Genomic DNA, 26766 nt, shown 5'->3' with positions numbered 1-26766 from the left:
TCCAGTATAACGGAGTTTGAAATGGATAACGTGTACAGCGAAACCCCAAACATGTACTGTTAGCGCTAGCCTGCTAAAGTTAGCATGCTAGCTAAACCAGAGCAGAGCATAAAAGGCACACATCCACATATTAAAGGTAAATAAAAGCCATAAACGCTTAACTCCCACCCAATATAGCCATTAGGCAAGAGCTGCTTAAGTAAGCACACTAGCTCAGACAGAGAATAAACAGACATAGATCACACACGCGCAGAGAGGGGGGGGAGGAAATCCGGATCGACTTGCTCTTTCCCAATTTAATCATGTACACACCACACACTATTTTTTTTTTATTATTTAATTCTGCAGAAATAAAAAGTTGTCCAAATGCAAAATTTGTTGTACCACATAACCTCATGCAGGTCCCTGAAACACAGTGAGTGACTCTGAGTCTACAGCAGAAAAAAGGGAGAAACAACGTCAGAGTAAATGTGAAAATGACTAAAACACTTACTTGGAAATTACTCCCAAACAAAATATTTAATACAATGTACAAATGTATGAAATTAATAAATGGGGCGAATGGGTCATGGCTGTGCACACTGTCTCGCTCGAAACCCGCCAGTGACGCATTATGCATACAGCACATTTATCAAGACCGATTTTCACCCACAAGTGGCTAGGAGTTATGAGTTGCTATCGGCAGAAGAACAGAAACGACGACCAATTATTTAACCCAACATTAATATTGATGGTTTCCTTTTATCTTGGTACTCTAATATAATTAAACTTTTATACTAAATAGCAGTTTAGTTAGGTTACTGCAGTACAAATGGGCCAATAAATCAGTAATTCAAAATGTAATTATACATATGATTTCAATTCGAAGCCAAAGAAAGTTTAATTCCTATTTCATCAGGAATCATGTAGCTCTGTCCTTCTGTGTTTACACAACCTCTCTCCTTTTGGCCTGTCACCATGTCACTTTTTTGTGCCGAAACCTAGAGTGTGATGATGATTGACGTATAGGAGGTATACCGTAGCTGGTGTATGACACATGCATATGAAAATTCCTTCCATCTCCAACTGCAAGTTCTGATGAGAATTACTGTGAATTATTATTACAGGCTCTTCAGGAGACTCACAGCAGCTCAGGAACATTTATATAAAAATAAATAAATAAATAAATTCAATTCAATTTTATTTGTATTGCGCTTTTTACAATAGACATTGTCTCAAAGCAGCTTTACAGAAATATCAACATGGTATACAGATAAATAAATAAAATAAATAAAAAAAATCCTACACACTATAGTTGTAATTATTACGTAAATAATTAAAACCATATAAAAGTCGAATTTTTTAAAATCCAAATATTACGGTACGTCATGACCATATTGAATATTGATGTTTTGGACTCAAACATCCACTAAATTTATGAACAATGATGGCTTGTGTATGCCAAGCCATTGTCTTTATGGGTTTCCAAACCTATTCATTTTTGTTTGCTTATTTATGTTACAGTTTTTTTTAAATGCCATTGCTCATCTTTTTCATTCGTGCAAATGTACGACACTGAAATGGCAATATTAATTCATAATTATTGACGATAACTTTCCCATCAGTGCATTCATACCTCTGTAATCGAAAGGGAACCAATCCAAATAAACCAATACCTCTGATTTTTAGGATTCTGAAATTCTCTGGCCGGATCTGGTCCAGACTGAGAATATCATCTGACTCTAAATCTGTTGAGTCTGGCTGTGGAACACAGGCTTGAGGTGTAATAAGACAGCAGATGTCATCTTTAGCATTTAGTCACATATTCTGCAGACCAGTCCTTCATTAGTGTCTCCTTCTGTCAGAATCTTAACAGCACACGCACATGATTTCCATTCCTTGTACCCATTAAACTTGCAGCTGAAATTTAACAATCATAAGGTATACAAAAGCAGACGGTTCAGGACTGGTATGTATTTAAAAAATAAATAAATAAATAAATAAATAAATAAATAAATCATAAAAAATTAAAAGAATTTTTTTTTTAAAAAATGGACTCCTACACTTAAATCTAAGAATAAGAGCAACAAAGATTATTTAACTTTGCGTACTCTTACATAAGCAAGTATTTAGGAGTGCTTCAGAGGTACGATGAGTAGCGAACGCTGGCAGCATTGAGACAGAAAACACGTGCACCCACAATCTTGAGCTCTGAAACGTGCACTGCTGCGACTGAATGATGAGTTTATAAAAAGACGTTGATCAAAAGGCTATCCTCACACAGAATTGATCAGTAAATTCAGGAGAATGCAATACCGTCTGTTTGATTAGCGCGCTGCACATGGTCATTTGGCTGCATCTGATAATCGATAGTAAAATAACAAATACACATTTTAGCTAGCTAGAAAGTGCTATATTATGTTGCCTCATGTCGTCTGAGTTTTTCCCCTTACCGCCCCTCGTCTCCTTGCTTGCTCATTAGAGATGCATTTATAAACGTAAAGTTCGTATCCAGAATTTATATTCTTCTGTAAAGTTGCTCTGTGACAATGTCCAGTGTTAAAAGCATTATACAAATACAATTAAACTGAAATGAGTATTAGCCCACATTTCCTCACATGGTAACCACTAACATACAGCATCATTTGCTTTAGCGCTTATACTCTCAGAGGGCTGTCTATACACCCCTATCAGCTCTGCTGGAGTGAACAATCAAAGAACTGTTTTGGATTATTTTCATCTAGCCGTCACAATTAGGACACTAGGACACACTAGTCCTTGTCAAGTACATAGCAGCTGAGTTGCTGGTTACATTTTGTACTGAATCTTTAAAATTGTAGCATGTTTAAAAAAAACATTTTACAGAACTTAGTTTTCATCTGCCTCATCAGTGTTAAATGTATGTTAGCTGACATTAAATAAAAGTAGCATTGAACTAGAGTTTTGTGGGACGTTTCACAACAAACCTCCACTCACTGAGCACTATGACCATTATACTAATACTGGCTAGGGCATCCCTTTGCTCTCAAAACAGCCTCAATTCTTCATACATTTCTTGGAGATTCTGGTCCATGTTGACATGATTGCATCAGACAATTCCTGCAGATTTTTCAGGAGCACTTTCATGCTGCGAATCTCCCGTTCTACCTCATCGCAAAGCTGTTCTATTGGATTCAGATCTGGGAAGGCCACTGAAGAACGACTTTTGCTTTGTGACATGGTGCATTATCATGCTGGAAGTAGCCATTAGAAGATGGTAAATTGTGATCATGAAGGGATTCACATGGTCAGCAACAATATTCAAATAGGCTATGGCATTCAAGCGATGATTGATTGGTATTACAGGCTCAAAGTGTGCCAAAAAAACATTCCTCACACCATTCCACCACCTCCACCAGCCTGGAATGTGGACACAAGGCAGGTTGGGTCCATGGAATCATGCTGTTAGTGCCAAATTTTGACCCTACCATCTGGAACCCGCCGTGGTCATCTGCTGTTGTAGTCCATCCGCCTCAAGGTTCGATGTGTTGTGCATTCTGAGATGCTTTTCTGCTCACCACAAATGTACAGAGTGGTTATCTGAGTTACTGTAGCCTTTCTGACAGTTCAAACCAGTCTGGCCATTCTCCATTGACCTCGCTCGCCGACAAGGCATTTACGTCCACAGAACTACTGCTCACTGAATGATTTTTTTTTTTTTATTGCACTATTCTGAGTAAACTCTAGAGACCTGTCTGTGAGAAAATCCCAGGAAATCAGCAGTTATACAAATATTCAAACCAATCCGTCTGGTATCAATCATCATGCCACAGTCAAAATCACTGAGATCACATTTTCCCCAATCTGATAGGTGATGTGAACATTACCTGAAGCTTCAGGCCCTTATCTGCCTGATTTTACACATTGCACTGCTGCTACATGATTGGCTGATTAGATAATTGCATTAATGAGTAGTTGTACAGGTGTTCCTAATAAAGTGCTCAGTGAGAGTATATTGTGATACAAATTGTGTACTCTATAAATGCCTGCGAGATAATATTCTGTCATATCGCCCATATTGGTGATACTGATGATTATCACATTATACACTTAAGCCAGAATGCAACACTGGTGTGACTGCCTTCATCTTGTGCATGTCTCTTGGCTTGTACTATGGAAACGGGTACAGTCGTTGCTGTGCTTCATGCTTACGATTTACTCCTAGGATTAACTCCTACTCCTTGCTAAGAGTTGCTCTGAGTGCTTTAATAACACATTTTAATCCTAGCATTTAACAAAGCTGTCTGAGAAGTAGACTTCTGAAATTATTTTTAGGAACGGTTCTCAAAAGACATTATACATATCAGCCCAGATGAACAGAACTTCACAACATCCTGAGGCAGTAATAAATAATTATTATTTGGATGGATGTGATAGTAACACTCCTGAGGCTTTTTCAGAGTTTGTCTGATGGGATTCAAAGCAGAAACCAAGATCCAGACCAAAAATAAAATAAAACAAAAAAAAAAAAAGCCCAAAACCACGTTGGCCCTGAGAGAACCTGGCCAGATCCAGTTAAGGAAATATATTGCTGGCACGAAGAAGTCATGATGATTGCACTGTTAGCTAAAAACCATGCAGAATCTAACTGGTTCAGGTTCATAACACCTAGAATATACAAATACCTGCACAGACGTTTTTACGTATCCAGACAGAGCTTGGAGCATAACCGGCAAAAATTTTTTTTGCTGTATTAACACCTGAGCATACCCATGATACAGAGAAAAAACATGTCCCAACAATGTGACCAAACAATTAAGTACAGAGTACCAGAGCATTTTTCTCCACTAATAATGTGTTCGATAAATCAGAGAAGACAGCTCTGGAGTCTATCTAGCATGGTGTGTCCTCTTGCTTCAATTCTAGCTGCACATGCCAGAGATTACAGCCCATAGAGTACAAAAGGGCTGTTTTGTCAATTCTAAGAATGCAAAGAACAGACTTGTGTGATCATGAAGACCAGTCTTGCCAGGCTACCATGGAAGAATGAGCTCGGAAGGACACACAACGCATCTTTGTGAGAACCGAGATGTGCTGTGATCTTCCAGTTGTGCAACGGACCGTCCCAGCACACTTCTAGTAGTAGGAAAGGACCACTGACTCTTCAGTGCTCCCTAAGTAATATGTTTAGTTACTGTTAAATGGCCAATTAACCAAATGTTAAGCAGGTTTTAATGTAGTATGCTCTCTGCTTACAACTCCGAACCTCACATTAAATAAAAACCAAGCTAACGTGTTTACTGTTACCTCAGGATGGAAGCTAGCGTAGTTGAATTAAAATACTTCTGAGGGATAAATTCGATTTTTCAACCACCATATCTATCTCTCTCTCTCTCTCTCTCTCTCTCTCTCTCTCTCTCTCTCTCTCTCTCTCTATATATATATATATATATATATATATATATATATATATATATATATATATATATATATATATATATATATATATATATATATCTCAATCTAAATCATATTTCAAAAGCATTCTTTTTAGATGCATATTTAGATTATTGTTGTTAAAAGACTTCCATCCACCAGTGTTTTGCCGCAATGGCTTCTGGGACTTCAAGCAGGTTCGGTGCACTCAAGTCTGTATCCGATGCATCCTCGATATCAAGAACACATCCGAGTAATTTCATGCGTCTCCAGTACTAACTGGAATTGAAGTTCGGCGTTGCATGATGATGTAGAAGAGTACAAAGGACGCAAGACCGCACAAGAACGCGCATTGGGAAATGGATAAGGTCATTTAACATTACAAATGAAACTAATGTCAGAATGTGATGGAGTAGTACAGCTCCCTTCTGACAGTTTCTATTTGTTTCAAATGCAAAAAAAAAAAAAAGAAAAGAAAAAAAAATTCAGAAACTTAAGTACTAATTGAATACATGCAGCCATTGCTGCATGTCAGACATGGTGCAGTTAGCACAGATTCTTCACCATCCTAAATGATATCACTCATTATGTCAGCACAGCTTTTCCTTGGTACACAGCAGGCTTTCCACTTTCTGTCAGCAACCCAGCCCCGTCACTACTATTGGAAGCATCCTGTCACTTCAAACTTTACTGCATGCTCAGCTATACATTAACAATAATCACTGAGAACTGAACATAAAGGCTGCCTGCTGAGAAGTGGAGGGGATAAGAGCAGGATAAGAGCAGGATAAGAGCAAAGGAGAATATATGAGAGAGAGAGAGAGAGAGAGAGAGAGAGAGAGAGAGAGAGAGAGAGAGAGAGAGAGAGAGAGCGTAACTGAGAGTAATAGTTTAGTATGCTGCTCTGGATTTGCTTCTCTTTCCCTCTGCATTCCATTCCACGCAGGGGAGACATGCAGAGAGGAAATGGGAAAGAAAGGCAGGGGAGGCATAGACCAAGCAAAAATGAAGGAAAAGAGAAAGCGCAGAAGCACAGAATCAAGTTAAATAAAACAGGATGTAAATACACAAAGAGAGAGAGAGAGAGAGAGAGAGAGAGAGAGAGAGAGATTTACAAAGACAAAGTGGGGGGAAATTAAAGAATCGCATACATGACGGAGCAAGTGAGAGGAAGAGAACAAAAACAAAAAGTAGAAAGCACCGAGATTGAGGGAGGGTCGGAGAGAGGGAGTAGACAAGAACTAGGTTCAGGAACTTCAGGTTCGAGAGACAAAAATTCACAACAGCTCTGGGTCCAAGCTACAACTTCATTTACAACTGCTCGTACAGCCTTGATTTAATTTAGCTCGGTCAAACCACTTCCTGTCACAGTTAAGTAAATAAATTAGTATCAGCCTACTTTAATCACATCAAAAATGGTGTGCTAATTTATTCGCCAAGAATCACTGGCTGCTTCCAGCAGGTTAACACTTTGCCAAAGAATGCGGCTACGTGAGCAAATCAAAAATCGTTAAACAACAATGATCTCTGCACAACTCGGGAATGGGTTCGACAAAGCAATACGTCTCAGCACAACGCTCTCTTGCAGAAAACTGGAGACTTTCAATATACTCTGTACGCGGAATCAACAACATTTTGTTATAGGTCCCCAAAGAATAAGCTTAACCCTTTTATGTACAGTATCCACACTCATAAGCCATTAATTAAAGGTTATTTTTTAGAACTACTGTATATAAGATGTCAATCACCTGTAAATGAGACCATAACAAAAGGTAAACTGCATAATTTCTATGCTATAGAGAAAAAATAAGTAAGTATATACAGTGCCTATAGAAAATCATCATACACTGTCAAAATCCTTACCTGTCGTCACACTACACCCTGGAAATTAAAATCAATATTTATTAAAATAAATAACTTTTGCAAGCTCTATTTACACATTATAACCCTTGACATCCAAGTGAAAATAACACCAAAAAAAAAATTCTGAACAATTATTTAATTAGTGAAATACCTAGTCTGGATAAGTGATCAACCCCTCAGAATAACCATTATAAACTTGCTCAGGTACAACCAGTCACTTCCCAGATTACATACCATGCTAATTGCCCCCACCTAACATCAACTGCAGTGGTTTTGTTTACTTCATAAGAAAACCAGCTGCTCCATGATGATTCCATTACTAGTAGTGCATGGCAACGCAAAAAATACACCATGGTTGGAAAGGTGCTTTCAAAAGGGCTCTGAGACAAAGCTGTGGAAACACACAAGTTAGTAGAAGGATACAAAAAGATTTCAAAAGGCTTTAACTATCCCTCTGAGTGCCGTTCAGAGCATTATTAAGACATGGAAAGCATAACGCACCACCAAAACCTTGCCTAGATCAGGCCATCCTCCAAACTGGATGACCGAGCCAGGAGGATATTGATCAGGGAAGCTACCAAGAGGACAATGGTTAATTTTTGAAGGACTTACAAGTCCTTATAGCCGGGACTGGACGGTCTGTGCATGCAACAACAATCTCACAAGCTTTACGCAAAGCTGGCCTGTATGGCAAGGGGGCAAGAAAGAAGCCTCTTCTGAAAAAGGGTCTCATGGAGTCTTGTTTGCACTTTGGGGGGGGGGACAAAAAAATCCTGGAAGATTCTAATGCCATGTGGTAAAAGGTTTTATGGCCAGATGAGACCAAAATTGAACTTTTTGGACTGAACTGTAAGCGTTATGTTTGGAGAAAACCGTACAAAGCACACCCCCAAAAGCCACGCCATACCTACCGTGAAGCATGGTGGTGGTGGGGGCAATATGTTGTGGGGGTGTTTCTCTCCAGCGGGGACTGGGCAATTGGTCAGGATTGAACAGAATATGGATGCTGCCTAGTACACCCAAATTCTTGAAGAAAACCTGCAGCTATCTGCTATACAGCTGAAGATGGGCAGGTGGTTCACCTTCCAGCACGACAACGACCCCAACACACCGCCAAAAAACTACACAGTGACTCAAGGATAAGAAGGTGAATGTCACTGAGTGGCCAAGTCAGAGCGCTGACCTAAACACAATAGAAAATCTATAGATGGACTTGAAGACAGCAGTCAATTGCCACTAACCACGAAATGTGACAGAACTCCAACATTTCTGCAAGGAAGAAGGGCAAATATTGCCCAATCTAGGTGTGCAAAGCTAATAGAGACATATCAAAAGGTGGCTCTATGAAGTATTAAATCATAAGACTGATCAATTTTCCAACTCTGGTTATTCTAGTTTTCTTCTTTCTTTTTTTTTTTTTACGTTTCCGAAATGTTGCCTTTTTATGTTACTTGAATGTTGTAAGGCAGAATGTGTAAATAAAGCTGGAAAAAAAAAAAAAAAAAAAAAATTATGGGTTTTGATTTCAGGCTGCAAGATAAAAAAAAAAAAAAAAAAAAAAAAAAAAAAAAAAAAATCCTACTATTTTTGGACATCAAAGGTAAAAATATTATATATATATATATATATATATATATATATATATATATATATATATATATATATATATATATATATATATTCTGTAAAAATTTTGACCTAAAATATGAGTGATCAAATGCACAATTTTACTTCAGTTACTTTATTACACAAGTGATGGTCAGAAAAAGTCCAAATTTATTTCAGCTTGGAGATCATTTTTGAGTAATAAAGCAATTTTAATGGTTTTTTTAGAATTTATGCATGAAAGGGTTAATGTACTGATATTTAGTTTATTTTTCGTCTTTGTGCTGTGCTGCTTGGAAATGGGAATTGAAACAGCAAGGCTTCATGGAGAAGAACAAGAACAATCATGCACAGAACTTCCTCCCATCAGCCAGCGACTGCTATTTGTACAGACTGTTCTCTCCAGTTCCCCCCACCCCATCGCCGTTTCAAGGAGTGTGGAAACCTGTTGTGTCTGCCAAAGCAGCACGAACTTTGAAGGCAGAAAATTAATTACAGGAAATGGGAGCATTTTGCACCACGAAGAAAGGAGAAATGGGAAATTGCTCAAGAACGACTTCCAAGCTCTAGTAGAAGAGCTGTAATTCCGCCTGCTGACATTTCTGTGCCGCTTCTGCCGACCACTCCAAAAACACATCTTTTAACACACTGGCAATCAAGCAGCAGCAGTTGATTTCTGGGGTTCGTCTTTCCGGGCCATTTTGGAAACTTGTTCTCGATTCACACGATTGCATGCGCCGTCCTATTAGCACTACATCCGCACCAGGACATTTGAGTGCATCATTTCATCAGCGATTGGCTAATTGCCAGCCAAGCTTCACTCCAGTGGGCTGATAGAACACATAATGTGATTAGGCGTCAAGGTGAATTGGGAGAAATCTTGCATCAGCACACCCAATTCCTTGGCGTGTATCTGGTTGCTTCCTGTGAGAACACTCCCCATCTGCTTTCTTCCCGTCATGGCTCGGATGAACTCCTCCTCACCGTGTCCGTGTGCCTTTCCTCCGTTCTTCTGGAGAAGGTGAGGCGAATGCAGCTGTGGATGGCAATTTTACACATGCCTACTACTCAAACCATTTCACTGCAGCCTTTTTGTGGCAAACATGGAGGCTGCTGTGCCATCGCAGCTTCACGGCTTGGAACCGAAACATCCTGGTTCCTTAAAAGGCTGCCAAATTCTGTCTAAATATGGGCTGTCTTAACTGAACAGTGGAAATGGAACCCATACTCATGCACAGTGACCGCCTGCTGGACGGAATATGTTCAGCAATTTCCTTTTCATTTTACGCGCATGTGAGCGCTTCTTAGACTTTTCCATCACAGCTATTTTTAGAGATTAAACTATTTTCCATTTGTGATCAAAGTCCTCAAAAAAAAAAAAAAATAAAAAAAAAAATAAAATAAAAATTGGTAAATAGGGTTTTATTCCTCTTTTCCTCATTCCCCCCCAATCACTGGTATGTGTGGATCTGATCTCAATCAGGTCTAACTGTCAAGGTCCTTCAAAAGATCAGTTGTGTCAAAAAACAAACAAACAAAACCACACCACACATGACCATAAACATATGATATTTAATCATCATTTACTTTTACATTATGTAAAACAAACAGAATGTGTGCTAGACGTGACTTTCAGAATTATTATCCAAATGTTTTGATGTGTGAGAGCAGTCCATAACCATGCAGTGCTCCACTATATATATAAAAATTGACTTCGTCTTGGCTCCTTTTGAATCCATTTGAGCTACTGAACTCATCAGAGGACCATGTATTCTCGATTTAAACGGCCCAGCTTCTGGCACATAAATGTACGTCTACACGCCAGGCGACAGAGGTGGTGTAACCTTGAGACTAAAGTGGCTTTGATCTCTAGAGTGATAGTGTGTGTGCTTATCTCTCATGTGATCGGTTTGCCTGGCTTTTTTAAGTTTAGCACGCAAACAACTGTATATATGCGCGTGTGCTTTTGTGTGTGTGTGTGTGTGTGTGTGTGTGTGTGTGTGTGTGTCGCTAGGCAACTGCAGCTCTAAACTGGGTGCTCTGTTACATGCTGTTTACTGGGTGGGCATTTGTTATGCACCTCAGTTGTCTGGACCTCAGTAGTCTAAGAAAGCATAAAATTGAATTCTTCAAATAAAAGACTGTATCATCATTACTCCATGGCTCCATGAAGTTACAGAATTGCTCCTAATCATAGCAGGTTACTGCTAGGTAAGTAGAGTTTAGGTCCTTCAGACCTGAACGAGGTTCAAGAAACGAATTGGAAAGACTTGCATGTGCACTTTCAACATCATTTATGTGAAAAATCTGTTTTTATCAGCCCTTACCACATGCCTTCTTTCCATAAAATTGCTTTTCCTGTTTTTCAACAAGGTTTGTCGTATGTGCTTATTAAAAGTTCACGTAAAAACAGGTGGACGGAAACCCCACTAAATGTGGCTTGGGTTCTCCTGAAGAGCTTCTCTGAATTACAGCAGGGGGTCTGACTGCAGCTTATTGAGGACTGTACACACAACAAATCAAATCAATTATTCGCTTGCTGACATGCAAAGGTAGAACTAATTCTCCCCTAAAAAAAATAAAAAATACAAGTACTAGGCCACAAATCACACTTTTGGGATACGAGTGTGCTAATAAGGTTTAAACGGTCAGCCATTAAAGCCGTTATATCGAGAGAATAGATTCACATACAGTAGGTCGACTGCTCTTGTTCTGTTCTTGTCTCTTGGGTTCGATTCCTGTCTGTATCTCTTGGCACATGGCCGGCCTCTTTTAGTGTTCTCCTAGAGAACATGTATAAGCCCATGATGTACACATAGAGAAGTGATTTAACTTCGCAGCAGCAGCAAATTCGAATGGTGTGCTTTGGATAAAGTCAGCAAGAAGCACACTCAACATGGGTGTTCACATTTATTTGATTTAAGTGCAGAACTGTGCTTGGTTACAAAAATGTGTCTCGCTGACACACATGCACGCTTGACATGACTGCATCATATAAACGCTGCAGATTTGTCAGCTACGTATACTGTACATTCTTGTTGCTAATCTCCCGTTGTACCACATTCCAAAGGTCTAGTGGATTCGGATCTAGTGACTTGGGTGGCCTTTGAAGTACACCGTCATGTTCACGGAAACAGTTTGAGCAGTAAACTACAGTACGAAATCGCTGTTGTGGCATTCAAACAATGCTCAATTGGTATTAAGGGGCTCAGTGTCTGCTGTGAAAACACCGTTACACTACCACCCCCAGCTTGATCTGTTGGCATAATTCAGGTTCTGTCCATGCATTCGTGCGCCGATTCCTGTAGCTTCCATCTGCAAGTCGCAGCTGAAATCAAGATACCTGGAGACTTCTTTCATTTTAGTCTCAACGGTCCAGTTTCAGTGAATCTGTGCTCAGCGCAGCCTCAGAGGCCTGTTTTTGGCACGGAACCCGATGTGGTCTTCTGCTCAAGGTTAAATGTGTTGTGCCTTCTGAGATGCTTTTCGGCTCAACGCGGTTGTAAAAAGTTACCATGGCGTTTCTGTCAGCTCAAAGCAGATGTTCACTCTCTCAGACCTCTCACATCGACAAGGTGTTTCCTCCCACAGAACTACAGCTCTCTGGATGTTTTTCATTTTTCACACCATTGTTGTAGACTGTTGAGCGATCAGCAGTTTTTGAAAACACTCAAACTAGCCTGTCTGGCACCAACAATTACACCATGGTCAAAGTTACTGAGATCACATTTTCCCCTATTCTGACGTTTGATGTAAACATTATCTGGAGTTCTTGGCCTGTAACTGCATGATTTTTAAGCACTAATATACACACACATATTTACGCATGTATACACACAAGCACTTAACTAACTATCCTGCACATACATCACAACACACCTAAAGCAAACGGTTCAGAGACAGCAAGCTCACAGGAACACACACACTTTAACCTTGCAGTATCGATCAGCCTTTCTCTGTCTGGAGTAACTTTCACACAGTTCCCTCAGGGCCTGAACTCACATCGCTGATGTACTGTCACACACAGCGTGTCAGCTACCGTACACTCCCTTTACTGCAGCATCAAACAGTGGGCCAGGGCCTTCAACTTGATTAAAATTGCTAGTGCTTTTCCAAATACCTCACTTTTAGATAACATGTGGAAACACATGCTGATCATGTAATGCAACAACTACATAACGAAAATTTACGTACGAGATGAAGAATAGCAGGTATTTGGACAGGCCTGTGTGCTGTAGCAGCTTTAACACGGCACTGAAGCAATGATGAATGTGACACTAATTGGTGTGTCATTATATTGGGAAATCGTTTAGTGTCCAGAGTTTTGCACCTGGAATATGAAGATAATCCTGTTACTATTCGCAAAACTGGTATTGAGATTATTAGCATGACACGGGTGGATGTCCAATTTGGTTTTCAGTAAAATAGCTCTAGCAGATACGGAGGCTATTTAAGTCAGTTAAATAGTTTGATGATGAATATTCATATCAGTCAACATATTCAGTTTCTGGTATGTTTATGTGCTTTTTTTATTTTTTAAATTGCCAACAAATACAGTACAGACACCTGCAGTGCAGTAAATGAGGTAAGTATCCTCCAAGTAAATCAAGTACACTCCAAAGGTGCTTTCACATATGAAGTGTTCGGTCTGTTTGAATGGAACTCTGTTGTGTTTTCCCCCTCGGTGTGGTTCGTTTTGGCAGGTGAGAACACAGTAACTGCATTCAGCTGTAACAACCACTTTGAGAGTATCTGAGCGATGTGGTCTCGGTCCAATGCCAAGTGAACTTTAGAACAGTTCGATTGCGGCGAGAATACAAATTTGTTTTTGTAGAGGTGAGCACATGGCAAAGATCTGTTTACCGTTTTCACGTCACTGTATTTCTGAAGAATGAATTAGCGAGTCTTACAAGGTTTTTTGCTTCATTTCATTAATGTGCAGCGTGACGCGAAAGCAAATAGCAAATGAAACCAAGGTATCCATGTTGTTCTGATTCGGCCTCAATCAGACTTACAGGGGTGAACGCTAACACATTCGAGCCTTCTTGAATGTCCTACAGCAGAGGTTATCAACATTTTGTAACTAAAGCCCCCACCAAGCCTCCCCTATCATGTGATCATGTGGCATGCCCCCCCGCCACCATTATGGAAAAGACCAGGTATAATGATGATCTATTCTATATAAACTCTATCTATATATAACCTAATCTATATTCTGTTTAGATAGATAGATTTTTAAAAAATAACTTTTATTACATTTATAAAGCTAAATAATGGACCGGTATGGAACATGATCAAAAATGTTTCTGAACACTATAACTACTTTGATCAAGAGAACTAGGCTGTAATAACGTGTCCTATTTTACATGTAAAACATGTTGCATTACGTTCATCTCGTATTCTAAAAACAATCACATAAGAATGATGTAAACTGGAATGAAGGGCGCGTCTCGTTATCCATGACATTGTTAAATCTCCACTATAAACGCACATTACTCAGTTAGCCAGCTTGCTGACGATAACGGAAATTCTGGTCAAATACAAGTTATTTTCGCAGTGTAAAAAATGTACAACATACATTGAATAGTTGCTGATATACATAAATGATGATGACCAAAACGGCAAGCGCTAACAATTAGCTGCATTTAGAAAAATGGACCAAAACTCATCGTTCAGAACAGAAACCGAACCCGCCTCCGCCATGTCGAAAGTTTAAAACTCCTCCCATCTCAGAAACTCGGGCATCAAAATGATCTCGGAGTTTCCCCAGTCGTAATTATGACTTGAGGAGTCGCACATTTGCAACTTCCTAGTGGGAAAGTTGGATTTACGGTAATTCTGATAGGTAGCATTAGTCGTCTGGAGTAAGATTGTACGGTGGCTAAGTGTTGCGTAACACTACAAAATCCTTCGTGCTCCCTCAGTACCAGATCAAATAAAACTTTGGGGCGGCTGTGGCTCAGGTGGTAGAGTGGGCTGTCCACTAATCCTAGGGTTGGCGGTTCGATTCCCGGCCCACGTGACTCCACATACTGAAGTGTCCTTGGGCAAGACACTGAACCCCGAGTTGCTCCCGATGGTAAGCTAGCGCCTTGCGTGGCAGCTCTGCTACCATTGGTGTGTGAGTGTGTGTGTGAATGGGTGAATGAGACACAGTGTAAAGCGCTTTGGATAAAAGCGCTATATAAGTGCGCCATTTATTTACCAAAACTTGTGCTTGATCGTGCAGACAGTGATATTCTGATGATCCGATACAGACATTTGCTTTTTATGTTTATTCAGTAAAGCACCGACTTTTTAAATCTTCTCCGAAATCACTCGCATACAATATTGAAAATTAAAACCAAACGCTTCCAAACCCCAGAAAGATGTGATGAAGTTCAGCAACAGCTTATGCTTTTAAAACAAATCCGTTAATGTTGTAGCTTTCCTCTACAGCAGCAGAAACATGATCACTGCCTTCTCTAATTTCCATGAGGAAACACTTCTGTTGTGTTTCCATTGTGCTTCCCTACATTTTGTTCTGTTGTTGGTTTTTGTGATGTGATGTGATGTGATGCGATGCTGAGGTGCTGACAGATGTGGTTTTAGGTTTGAAAGTTTTGTGGTTTGCATTTTTACTTTCCCCATTTTCCTCCCTGGTAGTTTTTCCTATTTTAGAAAGTTTTGTTTTACTTCTTCTTCTTCTTCTTTGTGTTATCCCAACCTGCTGCATAAAGCAAGCCAGCTAATGTCAATATGATCAACAGAGAAAAGGCCTGTTACAGTCTAATTCACAGATAAAATACAATATAGCAATATCAGTCAACTGACTTGGAGAAGTTTTTCTAAGGATGATACCAATCACGTTTTGATGTTTTAAGCCATTTAAGCTATACAGTAGAGAGTCCAAACGTACACTGCGTATATATTTGCTAAGGATACAGTAGGGTAAAGTACAAAGCCAAGTTTAAAAAAAAAATTAAAAAATGTCTGCTGTAAATTGTAATAGTTTGCAATTGGAGGAGTCGATTTCGAGCCCGTGCTCACCTGTGAAAGCATTAGTGGCCGGTAGGTCAGCCTCCTGCATGCTGCTCCTGTGCCCAGAGCGTCGTCTTCCTCCTTAACCACTCTGATGGGGCTGCTGGGGACGACACAGCCACAACGCTGCCATCTTCACCTCACGAGTCCATCACACTGCTGACGCTGCTGCTGAGAGAACGGCGCCACTTCACCACGACAACCAACACGCCAAGCCTCCAATTTACACCTTTACCCCCCCAGCCAGAGCGAGGCAATCATGGCTGCCTTAGACAGATAGAAAGACAGCGAGAGAGGTACAGAGAGGCAGCTAGAGATAGAGAGAGAGAGAGAGAGAGAGAGAGAGAGAGAGAGAGAGAGAGAGAGAGAGATCCAGGTGGAGCTTGTTCAGGTACTTGAGGCAGGTGTATAGTTGCTGCTGTTCCCAGGAGGACGTGCTCGGCTGAGCAACGCTCTAATCAGCATACCAGCTCATCAGTCAGAGTGCAGCGCTTATACACTCACTAGGGAAGCTCCAGAACGGCATCACTGCAGAGAGAGAGAGAGAGAGAGAGAGAGAGAGAGAGAGAGAGAGATATTACATTTTCACCCATCAGCTACACAAATTATAAGAGATGCATCAATACTTTTTATTGGAGCACGTAAATAACACAACACCAATGAGTCCATACAGGATTTCTCAAAGTTTTTTTGTGATTGTTGCAGCCAAAAATTTTGATTGTTTTTTGTGCTTTTTTTTTCCCTTTCTTCTTTTTTTTTAACGTGAATTGGTGAAATCGGAATTGCACGAAATTGCTTGTCTGGTCAGTGATGTTTGCTGGTAAATGAGACATTTTAGCTGTTCTCATGTTTGATGCATGCGAATAGAAGCAGGCTTTGGCTGAACGTGCCGTGATGTCACATTTCGTGCCTTGGTGCAAATCTGCGGTAATTTTGAAAAAAAGAAAAAAAAAAAAAAAAAAAAACTCCTCTCTTCAGAATAGTGCACCGTTTACCTGATTTTACGTTCGCTTCTGCGATCTGTATAATACAGAAAATGAGTAACCTACTTAGCATTATATCAATCAGAAGCATCGGAAAACATTTTTTATTTTACTCTATTTATGACGTTTCCCCGGTTTACGCAGCGGCCATGAAATGCGCTCGCATTTTAAATGAAGTGCATTAGCTAGCTATATTAGCTACCTTGGAGCTATAACACACTAGGATTTGTTTCACGTCGGAAAACTGCCTCTGTAAAGCTGCGTGTACATTTTATTGTTTTCACCACGTCAAAGTCCCACGATATCGCTGACCGAGAGTGGCTGATCGTCAACAACAACAACATACTGTGTAAGAGCGCCTGTTATTTTCCACTCACCTAGTGTAACCCTAGGCAGCATTGTTTGCTGATGTGCAATAAACATGCTGAGTTTGATGTTTAAGATGTTTTATCGGGTTACTTGTGCTGCAAGAGATGCTCGAGTTCCTCGTCTTGATCTTTTTTCAGAGAACAATCTGCACACTGCTTTGCTTTGAATCATGGAATATTGTCCAGATCGCTGTCGTTTTGTGTCGTCTGTTCATTACACTTACATTATATTTGTGACATTTGGCAGACGCCGTTATCCAGAGCGACTTACATTTATATATCTGAGCAGTTGAAGGTTAAGGGCTTTGCTCAAGGGCAGCTCACAATGGCAGCTTGGCAGTGTTGGGGTTTGAACTCACGACCTTCCGATCAGTAGATTAACATCTTAACCACTGCCTCATTAGCGCAACAACCTACACCAGCCTGACGTCACACAATGACGCCTGCTACTGAATATCGATATCAGAGCATGATATTTAGAAGGATACCGTTATCTATCTGCATCCCTACAAATCACAGCAGAAGAGCAGAAGATACGACGTGACGCGGCGATTCTGAACCCGAGCAGCATACGCAAGTCAGAACCATCTAGAACCTTTCTAGCGCGTCTTTGTAAAACCGAGTGAGTTATTTTTATGAAAGTGAGTGACGCACGCTGCAGTATCCACCTCGCTGCAGTAGATATCTCTGCTTTTGAGCAATACTACCAAGTCTGAGCTGCCCTTTAAAAGTAGTCTCCTGAACCTACTGCAGTCACTTACAAAAGAGCTCCAATATCCTTTTACTTAAGGTTAGGTGAGCATGCTGCCTGGCCTCGGACAACCCAAACAGTGATCACGAGGTCTGTGTGTGTGGCGAGCTCAACGCTCTGAAAGAGTGACGAGGCTCAAAAAAGTCCAGACCTGCTGTTCGCTCACCTCGGATGAACCGCAGTAACCGGCTACGTAGTGAACACACGCTCCACCAATGCGCGGGAACGACCTTAGACGACCTAGCCGAGCCTCGTGCTGTAGAACGACGCGACAGCGTCCAAGTCAAACAAGGACATGTTCCCACGCACATGTGCAGGCTTACACTCACCGAGGTTGTTTAACAACGATTGAACTACGTCCTGAGCAGATCAGGGCGATGGAGACGTAGTGGAGACACCGAACGCTGGGCTCCAAGCTCCACAACTGATGCACGAGATGAAAACTCTGATGGTGTTCACAACAACGTTACAGCTGTGAAACTGAATAAAAGCACACGCGTCTCACACACATTTTTGACCCGTATGCTTGCTGATATCATTTCTCTCACTCAATAACGCCAACTTCGGCAAGGTGATGCTTACAGTGTTGGGGGCGGGACACTTCAGAGTCTCGAGAGCATCTGATTGGACAGAAACTCTATATGAGAAGCTGAAGTACAGAATGAGGTCATCAAAATTGTTGAACCGTATTGGTGGTAGAGGGAGACTGTACATTTTGAATGCATATATCTTCGAAATGTGAATTCTGTCATTGTTTAGTTGCACACACTAGCTTATAGAGAACCTTACGGCGAACATATTCATACTAAAAGCCACAAAACGTCCATTTGGATTTCATGGGGGACTTTAAAGCTTTAGAACCTGATCTGTTTGAACAGGATGGACAGATGATGAGGCGGGACAGCGGGACTGACTAAAGCACCGCTGCAGCATTAGAAATGAAGCAAGGGCTAAACCATACTGGCACCACCATCAGCAGGAAGTTGAACTGCATTGTGGGTAATTTAGGAAAACATAAACCAAAGTGAAGATAAAAATTTTTTTTTAAAAAGTTGAAAGAACTCAGAATTTCATTACAAATGTTTTCTTTAACAAACAGATATTTCATGGGGCTACAGGGATGTCTAAAGGGTTCCATGATAACTTCTTCACTACAACTGAACGTTCCTCCTGTAGGTAGAGGAGCACCTGTGTATGTATTCAATATATGTACAGGGGGTCCCAAAAGTCTCCATACATAAAGGAAATGAACACTTTTCAGCAAAATTTTCATTCGCAGATTATATTCTATTAACCCCCCCGAGGTAGGCTTTAAGAACATCTTTGACAAAAGAAGAACGTTTTGAAATCATTCTCATGGCTGGACAAGGAAGCTATTCCAAGGTTGTGATTTAACAGGAAACATGGCGCACGAGCGCACGCACACACACACGCCTGTTGCCAAATTTATTAAGAAATTCGAAACGATCGAGATGTGGATGTCCGTAAATTAACGCTGACAGAAGCTGAAGCGACATGGTGCAGGCAAACACAGTCCCCTACAGTGTGATTGGAGACATTTGGGAAACCCTGTATAATGAAATCTGTACTGAATGTAGCTCAGTACTTCAGTATGCAGTTTAGGGGTCATTTGATTGAACAATCCTTAATGTGCATGTTTGGATTAAATCAGTCCCTCCAAGATTTAGTGATTGCAGAAATGAACGCAAAGCCAAGCAACCTCCGCAATATTTGGAGGAGTTTGCAATTATTCAAAATTACCACAGATTTAGGCCAAGACGCATAATGTGACATCACAACGTACATTCAGCTAAAGCCCTGTTCGATCCATGTGCACCAAACATGAGTATAGCTGGTGCAGCTGCGGCTCAGGTGGTAGAGCGGGTTGTCCACTAATCGTAGGGTTGGCGGTTCGATTCCCGGCCCACATGACTCCACATACCAAAGTGTCCCTGTGCAAGACACTGAACCCCAAGTTGCTCCCGATGGCATGGTGCCTTGGCATGGTGTGTGTGTGTGTTTGAGAATGGGTGAATGAGACACAGTGTAAAGCACTTTGTAGAACCGTGAAGATTAAAAGGCGCTATATAAGTGCACACCATTTTAGCATTTAAAAAGGTCTCATTAACAACAAACACCACTGTGTGTGTGAAACACAGCGCAAAACAATTGCAATTTCGCCAATTCAAGTAGTTGAATCAGAAACTTCGTAAACGAAACAATCACAAAAAAACTCTTACAGAAATCCTGTACAGTCTAGATGTAGGTGCATTATACGGTATGTATTAGACTGAACGAGTGAATGAAACATAAATAAATGCTCCACGTGAGAGCAGTGCCATGTATAAAAAGCAACATGGAGTTGAGATGTGCAGCGTTCACTACAATTAGCATTCAAAAAAACATGCACCTCTGAGACTTTTTAGTTCTGATGCACACTTGTAGCTTGCACAGACAGATAGATAGTGCTTCTCCCCGCATCAGTAGTATCGGCAGATGTGCGTTCATTCCTTTTCAGAATTTGTAAGGCATGAGTAGCTGAATAGTTGAGAATATTTCAGTATTCTAATACACTTCTATATGAAAGCATAGTTCAAACACTTGACTATTCAGCCAGTTCTCAACAGGTACAGCATGTCTTCTGTGTTTATATATGAACCAAGAAGCACTGTTACATACTGATAATAAATAGACTGCAGTTAAATCAGTGACTCAGTTAACGAGATCCTTTTAGGGAAGTAGACAGACGTGTACCTGATCAAAAGGAGAAAAATCTCTCACGCCACCTTAATTCTCCATCTGATCTTTCAGAAACGTTAAAGAGACAAGAGAAAGCACTTCGGCCCCCGTGCCTAAGCAAGTGTACTGAGCAAGATGATTACGCTATTCTCTCAGAGTGTGCGCGCACGCGTGTGTGTGTGTAGGCACGCTGTCATGCTGGATGTGAAATGTGATCTCAGCAGGGGGTCTGTCTGTCTCCTCGTGCTGAAACGAACGCGGCCACTGCTGCACCAAGGTGCCTAAACCGAGACACACTCCAAATCAATCGCACCAGCCAGCCTGCCAGCCAAGGTGAGACGACGGTTTGCCCGTCAGGGGAGAAAGACAGAAGGGTGGTGAGAGATAGAGTGTGTGTGTGTGGGGGGTGGGGGGGTTGAGACAGAGAGACAGGTGGAGAAGATTGGAGGAGGCTGGGGGGGGGGGGGGGAGGAGCGAGGGATGTCTGAGATGGCAGGAGAAAGGGTAATCTTTGTTTTGCATTGAAAGCAGATGCAGGTCGCTCATTAATCAATGTCAGTGTGTAACAACCTATAAGCTGCCTCTCAACTACAGTGCTCTGCTACAGGGTTCTGACAGTGCCTGGCGATAATAATAATAATAATAATAATAATAATAATAATAATAATAATAATGAGTAAACTCTGCTTACTTGGCCATCACCTATTTAAAAGCAGAGGTGGAAAATGACAGCACATAGTTAAGAACATTCCTCAAGTGATCTCTGCTTAATGCTTGTCCTTGAGTTTTTTTCTCTTTCACTTCAGTTCCAAAGAAAAATCTCTACTTTCTACTCACTTCACTGTAATACAGCAGTTCCTCTACATTCTCCATGCTGTACACGTTTTCTGCCACCACACACTGATTCCTGTACATACAAGCACTAGGGATATCACGATACCAAAAATCTAGTAGTCGGTACCGTTACCACCAAAAGTACACGATACCAAAGTCAATAGCACGGTGTGGTATGAAAATAAAATAAAATAAAATAAAATTAAAAAACTCTCCTGGAGGACATCCTCCTCTGGCTGATACTGGCAAAAAGGGGGGGGGGGGGGGGGGGTGTTTTAGTTATCAAACACGGTGACAATGAGTGGAGGTGCACTCCTAAACGCGCGCTCACGCACACACACTTTATACTCAATGCAAGCATTAGTTTAAATTCACTGATATGGTGGCAGGCCAAAAAGATTTATTAAAAGCATGAACATTTGAATAATTATTAGTGACATTAGGCTACATTTAGCTGTCAGGACATGGGCTGAACGGTGATGCATGGTGGCCCATTCGGAGGTAGTTTATAACACTGCAATGTGTTAGCGTCGTTAACAAATAACTGGCTATCGCCAACATTACATGGAGCATAACGTTAGCTGGTTTCACGGCAACAATGCCAGCTGCCTCAAACAAACATAATATAGGACCGTCTTTCAGGTGCTTCACCAAATTCCTGGTGTTTCCTCGTTTTGTTTGAAATGAACGATAGCAGTGGTTGCACACCGGAAACCGATACTAGCTTTCCTCTCTTTTCCTCTCAACGAGTCGTGGCGGAGCTAAACTTGTTAAGCTAAGCTTCTGTAGTTTTTCCCCGTGTGCTTGTCGGCATTCCTCTTCTTCTTCACCACTTGTGGACCGATTAAAACACTTGCGCGTATTTGCTGCCCCCTTCAGGTCCGGAAGAATCGCAACCTCTGTACTTTCGTTACAAACGGTGCTAACGCTACTGGAGAAAAACAAGTACAGTCACGTTTTAAGAATGTTGGTACGGACTTGGTACCGAAGTATCGGTTCTTGTGACATCCCTAACAAGCACACCAAAATGGAGCACTGATGATGGTGTACGAGGCGTTCACACTGGCACGTTAATCCAAAACAGAGCACGGTTTGCAGGAAGAATCGCTCATGCGGACTGAGAAGCGCACCGCGGTACCGAACCCGAGACTACCTGTAGGAGGCGGTCTCTCTTGAACGTGAACACAACTCGTAGTCGAGTCTGCACTTGTTCAGGACGTAAAGGAACCTGCGCGTGTGTTTTTTTTTTGTTTTTTTTTTTAGCTTTCCACAGACTGTCCCTCCAGAAATGGACACAAAAATATTGGGAGGATCTTGCAATTTAGCAGAATTACCACAGATTTTCCACAGATTTGGGCCAAGATGCATCATGTGACATTATCGCAATGTGCATTTAGTCAAAGCCCTCTTTAATTCATCTTGCTCTCTTAGTAAACCGCTTCACCCCTACAACCTGACCCGCTCCATCAGGTCCTCTGGGTTCGGACCCCTCTCGGTCCCTAGAGCTCATCTCTCTACTATGAGTAGCAGGTCTTTCAGTGTTGTAGCACCCAAGATCTGGATTTCACTCCATCTGACTCGTGGCAGCATCCCATCCATCTCAGCGTTCAAATCTCAACTTAAAACGTATTCGTTTTCTCACTGTTATCTGTCCTAATGTGTTGCTATGCATTTTGCTCTCAGTGTACTACCGGTATTGTGTTTTTCTTTTTGTGTGTTCATTGTTTTTTTACATTTTGTGTTTGTCCATGATTGCTCATTGTATGTGTATTATTGTACTGCTATTGTAAAGCATCCTTGACCTCTGGCTATATAAATTATACATATTATTATTATTATAATAAAGCTGAAGAAAAAAAATTTTTTTGCTGCAACAATCACAACAAAAACTCAATCCTGTATGGGCTGCACAACACACATGTACAATGAGAAGCAGGGGAACGCTGTGGGACACAAAACTTCTGAGCATATTCGCACCAAAATGATAAAACATTTTTCAAAACAAGAAATATGGTGAGTCACATTATGTTCTTCATGCACGAGTCTGAAACCAGACCAACTCTGAATTCGCACTCGGGTTCGGACCGCAGCAAACGTGCCCAGTGTGAAAACCACCTAAACCAAGGCTTCTCAAACTGCAAACTAAACTTAACTGCAAGATAAATTTCATGGACCGACTTAGTACAAATTTAAATTAATGAACATTATTTATAAGTGTCCGATCATCGTTTCAGAGCCATAAAGAACCATAGAGTGTTTTATTCCTTGATGTTTCACCAGCAGAACGAACACACATACACGAAAAAACTCTTTGAAAACCATCGTCTGGTTTTCATCGTATCGTCTGTAGACCGCGAGTTCAAATACTGACAATGCCGTGGCCATCGGGGACCGGGAGTTCGAGAGAGCAAAATCTGGCCATGCTCTCTGAGAGGGATGGCATTCTTTCTCTCCTGTCAATCTCTGTGACACTAGCCAATCGCGGATAGCACCGCCCCATGGCATGACTTAGCAGCAGTCTGAAAAGATGGAGTTGGCTGGCTTCACATGTCACGGAGGAAGCACGTGATCCTACCTGGCTGGTATCTGCCATATGATAAGGGAGGTAGGAATTAAGAAGAAAATTAGGAAGAAAATTGGGGGTGGGGAATAATAAAGCAATAAACACACGTCCAAAAAGTTGTCGAATTAAAATAAAGATTTTTGAAAAACGCACATTTTGGAGCGTGAGGTGTTTTCCCTCCCTAGAGGTTTGTATATTATCTTGAACATATGCACTCTACTAGTTCCAAAAGTCACAAGCAGGTCTTTCGCTTGTTAAGTCTTACTCCAAAAAAGGAAAATTAAAACATGAAAAATTTAGATAATTTAGATGACATTTAGATAATTTCCTTCAAATCAAGTAAATAACACACTGACACAAGTGACCTAGTTCTCATCGCCACGTATCAGTGACCTATCATCATGCAGGCAGATGTGGAATGTCAGAGTTATTATGGAGCTCGTGAACACAACCTTCGTTCATTAGTTGTATTTGATGTTTGCCTACATTCTTTGGTTCCTTAATGAAGCGTGCATCTTGGCTTTTCTTGAGGTGAAAAAGTCGTTTGCATTTGAGACTTTTTTTTTTTTCGTTCTGCTTTCAATTTCATACTTTAAGCAGATTTAAGAGATTGTTCGTTTGCACTTTAATTAACTTCAGCAAAGAATGATCATCTTTCAATTCTAGCAAAGTATCGGTTTTAGATGAAAGTGTCCACTTTGACATGCACATTGTTACAGCAGTAAAGCTTTGTACGGAGTTTAATAGGGTCCGGATTTTCTATGCTGCTCTTCCTGCTCTTCCAGTAGTCAGGCATTTTCTTCAAAAGTTTCACCTGCATCTCAGCCATGTTTAAAAAAAGATTAAAATACACACTCACAGCTGTGCCTCTCAAACCTGCCTAGTTAAAAAAAAAAAAAAAAAAAAACGCTGGTAAAATGTTTCAATGTTTTTAGTTTCAATTCGGACTGCATTTGAATGCTCCGAGCCAGTTGCTTGGCAGCAGAGAGAAATGCTCAAGAAATCCTTGTTTTTGCTGCTTTTTTTTTTTTTTTTTAACTCGTTTGTGTTGGTGGGATTTTATACAAATTAATGCCATTTTCAGCATGAGGAAATGTGTAAATGAAAATCATCCATTTTCCATACCGCTTATCCTACACAGGGGGGGCCTGGAGTCTATCCCAGGGAACTCTTCTTCCCAGAAAGCCATCAGACTCTTCAATACACAGACACTGAACTGACTCACACACACACACACACACACACACACACACACACTCACACACACTCTGAACTGAACTCCATTCCAATCCCATTGCAATATTTGCACATTCCTGCACTGACTGTTGCATTTTTGCTGCTACTGTATTTATAAAAAAAAAATATAGTATTTAAAGCACACCTATTATGGTTTTCAAACGTGCCTAATTTTGTTTTAGAGGTCTCATACAACAGTTTTACATGCATCCAAGGTCAAAAAACACAACCCCCGTGTCACAAATAACTCGTTAAATGATCCGTTCTAAAGGAGCGGGCGAGCAGGCGAGCAGGCGATGAAGACCAGAGGTGGGGCTTTTTGTTACAAACCTATGTAGGCTAGTACAGGAAGTTTCAGCAGTTGAGAATCGATTCCTTCTTTCGAGAATCAATAACTCCGAATGTCGTGCACTTTGGTTTTTGAAACCTTGCAGATGTTCTTACATTCACAAACAACTAAGTATATAACACACTACATGAAAGGTAACATATGAAAAACCATAATAGGTGCACGTTAAATTATCAACTGGGGAGAGGGGGAGGGGCAATGGACCCCTAGTGGCGAGTGGTGTAATTGCAGGGGGTTGTAGGAAAGTTTTAAAAATGTTTAAATATTATGTATATATTTTTTGTTAACCAAATGTTATTTCATCCAATACAGAACTCTAACAACACTAAGTGCCAAGCTGGAACTGTGGAAAGCAGTGCAGGTTTTGCACGTTTTCACCTGGCACCATGGAGGAAGTGGGTCAGATAGTCAGTGAAAACACACACTCAAATTCACAAAAACAAGCTAAAGTAGGTAAGTCATTTGCACATGAAAGAGATTCAGCACAAAAGCCACACGTGAGGCTTTACAACAGCATACTGGGAGGTTCTGGTTAGATTGCTAGGCTGTCGTGCTATGTGGTATTTGAGGCCACTGTGGTTGTGCGGCGAGGAACAGGTGGGTCAGCAGCAGCGAGCGGAGAAAGCCCGAGAGTCCTGGTGATTTGGTGAGGCGTGACTGACTGTCAGACTGGAGAGAGAACAAAGAACACCGGCAGGAAAATAGTAGAGCGAGAGAATGTGAAGAAGGCACCCTGCCGAGCACAATCCCCTACTCATGGAAAAAAAAAAAAGATTTTTTTTTGCACTCTCTTCATATCCTCCACTTGCTAGAAGACATGAACTTCTATCGTGCAAAAAAAAACTCAACTAAACCAGAAGCCTAGTTTTGTTTTCTACCAGATTTAATGAACATCTCCCAACCTCCAGCTTCGAATATTATATTGATGAACAACATAAGACATAACAGTGCTCAATATTATAGACAAATTGTGTGTATGTGAGCGAGAGAGAGCGAGAGAGAGAGAGATGGAGATGCTTAGTTTGGATGCATTCCTTTGATAGACAGCATCCATTACTGGG

At 40.9% G+C, this 26766-nt stretch overlaps 1 protein-coding gene across 1 annotated transcript in view; it reads right to left on the bottom strand.

The window, feature by feature from the left end:
* ldlrad4b (low density lipoprotein receptor class A domain containing 4b) overlaps window positions 1-26766 on the bottom strand; it is an 83850-nt gene that overhangs the window by 43861 nt on the left and 13223 nt on the right. The window contains exon 2 of the mRNA XM_017472581.3: window positions 15892-16410. Within this exon, the coding sequence (XP_017328070.1) occupies window positions 15892-15931 (40 nt within the window). The 5' untranslated portion in view covers window positions 15932-16410. The remainder of the gene's footprint in view (window positions 1-15891; window positions 16411-26766) is intronic.

The sequence above is a fragment of the Ictalurus punctatus genome, chromosome 1, assembly GCF_001660625.3.
Source record: "Ictalurus punctatus breed USDA103 chromosome 1, Coco_2.0, whole genome shotgun sequence".
Classification (NCBI taxonomy): Eukaryota; Metazoa; Chordata; class Actinopteri; order Siluriformes; family Ictaluridae; genus Ictalurus; species Ictalurus punctatus.
Note: the sequence above shows the minus strand (reverse complement) of the source record. Positions and strands in the feature narration are given on the sequence as shown.